General features: G+C 38.7%; 1 protein-coding gene across 1 annotated transcript in view; it reads right to left on the reverse strand.

Annotated features, from left to right (window-relative positions):
- The window catches only part of LOC107641850 (protein SUPPRESSOR OF MAX2 1), a gene marked incomplete in the record, with an annotated part of 4,818 nt that continues 1,942 nt past the window's right edge, over positions 2,285-5,160 (reverse strand). The window contains 3 exon segments of the mRNA XM_016345278.2: positions 2,285-4,196; positions 4,294-4,591; positions 4,970-5,160. Coding sequence (XP_016200764.1) covers positions 2,568-4,196; positions 4,294-4,591; positions 4,970-5,160 — 2,118 coding nt within the window.

Below are 5,160 nucleotides of genomic sequence, written 5' to 3' on the forward strand. Positions count from 1 at the left end.
TTATGGTCTAGTTTATTTGTAAAAAGTAGGAATATTTTGTGCTCTATATTATATATAGTGCGCACGTAACCACATAAAGGTCGGAGGACCTTGTTTCTGCCGGCCTTGCTCCCTTTTAATTATTATGAACATATATTGTTTTAAAATACAAACATATATATACACATATATATCATTTTAGTATATTTATACGGTGAAAATTTGCATTCAGTTATTGTCTTCATATAAAATTGATATATAAATATCGTTAGATGATTTGATAAGTTTGATTAAATTATCTCCTAATAATTTTTAACTATAAACTTTATATTGAAGACAACTGCATGTGAGTGTTCACCTATTTATATTTTTCTGATTACGGTAATTATAATATTTTAAAAAATATGGTTAAAATTAAAATATTTTTTATTATTTAAAAATATATTTTTAAAATATTATTAAAAGCTTTTTTATTAAAACTATTTCATATCAGAATTTAATTTTAACGTGATTGTTAACCTGTGCATCAACCGTGCTAATAAATGAGAACACATGTGTGGTCATAAGTAGACGACGAAGTATACCTCAAAATATGTTTCATTTGATATAATTTATGCTATAAACCCTATAATCTAAATACGTATTTTAGGGGAGTATAGATAAGATTATTAACATTCATCCAGACGTCTATGGTATACACCATATATGTTTATCTTTGATTCCAAACCCAACATTTGTTGTCAGAAGAGGACATATACCGACACATGCAACGAACCCACCCAAGTGTATATGGGAAATTTTCTGCTTTACGATGAAATGACATTTTTTACACTCCGAAATTACGAGATTACAAGTCATATATATACCAATAAAAAACTTTGAACTAAGTTAACATATGCAAGAGATTTACCTTTTATATTGTTACGTTGGATACTTGGAATATAAAATTAGACTAAGGATCGGAATCAACCGCCGTATAAAGCTTAAAAGAATGCATAAAGTAGTTTTTCTTTTTGACTAAAATGGCTAAAATTAATTCATCGCACCAACTTGCTATCCAATTGTCCCATGCAATTATGGAACGAACATTCATCATTTTTTGTTTTGCTTTCTTTTACTTTTTCATAGGTGAAATGCCGTAATTAGATTTCTCAACTAATTAAGTGCACTGCACTAGTAATTTATTACCCTTAAATAAAAAATAATTAGTTGGCTTATTATGTGTCCTTTATAAAGAAGACTTTGTTATTCATACACGACATCCTTTCTTCTTCATTTTATTTCCGTAAAATTGTGTCATATATTAATTCCTTACATATTGTATTTTGCTATTATTATATGCCAGAAGTACAAAATAGATTGTCCCACAACGAATAATAATGCAAAGACAAAATTCACAAAACATTGAGAGAGAGAGAAAAGCTATTCATAATGAGTTGTTAGAATGATTATGCTTAGAAAAAGCCAAGATGACATACATGATATGCATGAAAAAACGAGCAATGTTATTTCCACAATTATTAAAAAGGAGTCTAACAATAATTATGATGTGTAGGTAGGCCATGCTTTTATCTTTGCTTAAGTTCATTTTTCTTGTGACTTAAATTTGTATAAGATAGAAGAGCAGCATAATGTGATGGGAAGTAAAAAGGACGTAACATAATGGAGTGGGGGAGGGAAGGAGGAAGGAAATTAATAAATGAGAACACGTGCAGCAGGGTAGAAGACTTTGAATGTATGTATGTATGTATGTATGTATGTATATGGTGGATGGAGGAGTCAACATGTTAGTGCATTGAGTGATGATGAGTGATGGGGCGGCCCCTTGTTGAGTAGCGTTGAAAACAGGATTGAATTCAGAATTCAGGACTTCAGGTGGTGGTTGTCACCAGTGTGTATGTGTGCAATTCTTTCTATCATCATATCGATCATATCACATATTAGCTTTTTTCTTTTAAATCAGGCCACCAAAAAGGTGACAACGACCACCCACACCTCTAGCTAGCTAGGAACATATATTCTTCACCTTCACCAAAACATTCATTATATTGTAGCCATGCCATGCCATGCCCTGTTTCTACGCTACTCTCAATTCAAATTAGCTTATATTAGTACTACCATTATATTGAAGAGTAGTATTCTTTTTCTTAATAATATTAAAATTTTTTATTTCAGTATTAAAAACCTTTTGATACTGTTAAAGAAAAAAAAGGTGTAGCAGTGCAGACAACACAACTGAACTCTGACATTATTTATTTAGCACTGTGTATTGGACAAGAAAAGCTGAGGAAAGGACAGAACAATATAGGAATGCTCCCATTTTATTAATATGATCATTCTCCTTTTAATTAATAAATATACCTATGCTTACAAAAAAAAAAAGAAAAAAATTATAAAGTTTGTAACGCAAAAATTAAATAATCTTTTTTCTAAGAGGGAAAAAAGTCGACACCCATCTCCACTTTTAACGGTTTTTGTTGGTTCATCTACTAACGGTCTCTGTCTTTTCGCCGCCAAAGTGGTCTATTTACATTCCTGTAACCAAAAGCAGACGGATATTTACCAATCTTGCCCCCCCCCTCCCTGTCTTAATACTCTTCTGCCACCACTCTCACAGCAGCAGGCAGCCACTCCTCGGAGCTCTGGCGATCAGAGTAGCCGTCGTCTTCGAGCCTCACCACCAGCGAAGACTCATGGTCATTAGCGCTAGAATTTAAGGTTTTCTTCAGCTGGTGGAAGCTGGGAACCAACACTTTCTCCATCCATTCGGTAATGTTGGTTTGGCCTAGCCACACCCCACTCGCAATCTTCTCCAGAGCCCCCTCTTGTACTTCAATTGCAATCCCATTTCCGGCAATGGTGGAAAACCTTTTCGAGATGGAGGCAGAGAAACTGGCTCGAAGAAGGTCGAAATTCAATGGTTTGAACATAATGGCATCATCCACGGAATCCAACAGCTCACGGGGTACAGAGGTGGAGGGTGTCTGTAATCCTACATTGTGGAGGACATGGTTGTCTTCATGGTCCACTGTCAGGTCACTAGAATTGAGCGACCCGTCTCCTCTGTCTTCCTCTGTATCAGCAGCTTCATTGAGATCAAATGATAGGCCTAAATTCAAATTTGTTTCCTTACGAGGCTTCAAGGACCTGTCTTCTTCAGATAACCAACTCGGTCTCCGTTTTGACGCTCTCTTAGCTACTGAAAGACGAAGTTGCCAACCCCCTCTGGCTAAATTTGTAAGCTTTTCTTCGTCAAGTGGGGTGCCGTTGGACAGATACCTAAGGTCCTCTGGCAACCAATTGGCAGTGAGGATAAACATGACGTTTCCAAGGCTAATTTCACGGCCGTGGGAATCCGGGAATCTACCTTGCTCCATGGCCCGTTTTATGCTCCCTCGAATGAGGACGTTGGCTTCATTGATGTCTTCGAGCATGATGACAGACTGCGGATTCCTTCTAATGGCCTCTGCAATTCGATCGAGTGCTGTTTTCCCACGGAGATGGACATCGGAGTCTCCATCTCCACGCCGTTGGGCAAGAGAGATTACAATTGGATTGGAGGAAGATACCAGCTCGGAAAGTGCTGCTGCCATCTTCTTCTTGCCTACTCTGTCGGGACCCAAGAACAGCAACCACATATCACCCTTGTCTCCGACTTGGCGCCTTTTACCGTTGCCTAATTTACACTTGGTCACGGTGGTGGCAACTGCAGAAGCTGCATCCTGCTGCCACCACACTTTTTCTGTCAAACCCTTGAGGATCCTCTTGAAAGAGTCAGCATCGAGTAGTTTCTTGCTCTTTAATTCATCAAACTTGTCTCGTGTCTCGGAAGACATGCAGTTCAAGAAGTCATTAATGCGCTCTTTGTGTGTTTCTTCTGTACTGGTATCTGATTCCTTAGTTTGCCCAAGGACGAGCTCTGTTGTCACAAGACCCGGCTGCTGTCTGACTGCTGGTTCTGGTGGCTGAACGGGCACAGGATTTGGGTTCAGTTGCAAGGAGCTTCCCAGATTCTTGTTGAGTGGTATCTTGGGCTGAAGTTGGGCACCCAACAAGTTCATATTGCATAGGCCTCTCATTGAAAAAGGAGTGGGAACAATTCTCTCTGTACTCAAACTTTGCTGATGAAATTTGGGATGTCGACTCAAGCAGGCATCCTGCCATTTCTTCTGCAATTCCTGTGTCCTCTTTTTCACATTCATTTCTTGGCCGTTGCACTATTAAAATACAAAGGAAAACATTTATATTTCACATTCAGCTAACCGAAGTCATTGGGAAGTAAATAAGCTCAAAAAAAAAAGATAAGAAATTTACCTGAGATTGGTCGACGACTTTAGCATTATCATTATTAGTTTTAGCCTTCTGCAACCACTGGGGAAGCGATGGTCGAGCTGCCTCTGATTTGGATTCGGCATCCAGTTTCTCGTTGTCCTTTAACATATCTGCTAGTTCCTGTTCATAGCTCTGGATGCATTGTGGGCAACAACCCGATATTCCTGCGGGTTCTGTGTTATCAGAGGCTCGCCTGGGTGGAGCAATTGCCGTAGTTGGGAAGGGCTTCAACGGGGACAAGGATTCGATCGAGGTACCAAGGATACCGTTGGTCCCAAGCCTAGTTACAAGAAAATAAAATATATATGATTACACCATAGCACAGCATGAAATGCGGGAACGAATAACCATGTTTCAAAGCCTAATCAAGTTAACTGTGCAAAGAGGGGCCATAAAAGAGCTGAATATCCTGCTGTGTTGAACATTGTCAAGGGGTACAGGGACATCACATGTATATATTACAATAAAAATAGAATGCTAAGTATAACAGCATTAGCATATCAGATAAGATTCTGTAAATTTTAAGCCCAAATTGATTCCATAAAAAGAATAATTCCATAAAAACACGAGACACTGAGGCTAACTATCTCATTTGATCTTGTAGCTAACATGGAAGATCACAGAAAAAGTGTTTGTAGAAGAAGAAAGAGAAGAATACCTAGGGAACATTCCAGGGAGGGGGGCTCTGCTGGTAATAGGAACAGCCTGAAGATCCCAATCGTTCTCCATGGAAGGATGATAAACCTGGCACCTCAAGTATGTCTCACAGGTAGCAGTGCCCAATAACCACAGCCTTCCAGAGCCGCCCTCGCCGAACTTCGCCACCAGCCTCCCCATCTCCGCCACAGC

The sequence above is a fragment of the Arachis ipaensis genome, chromosome B01 (genome assembly GCF_000816755.2).
Source record: "Arachis ipaensis cultivar K30076 chromosome B01, Araip1.1, whole genome shotgun sequence".
NCBI lineage: Eukaryota > Viridiplantae > Streptophyta > Magnoliopsida > Fabales > Fabaceae > Arachis > Arachis ipaensis.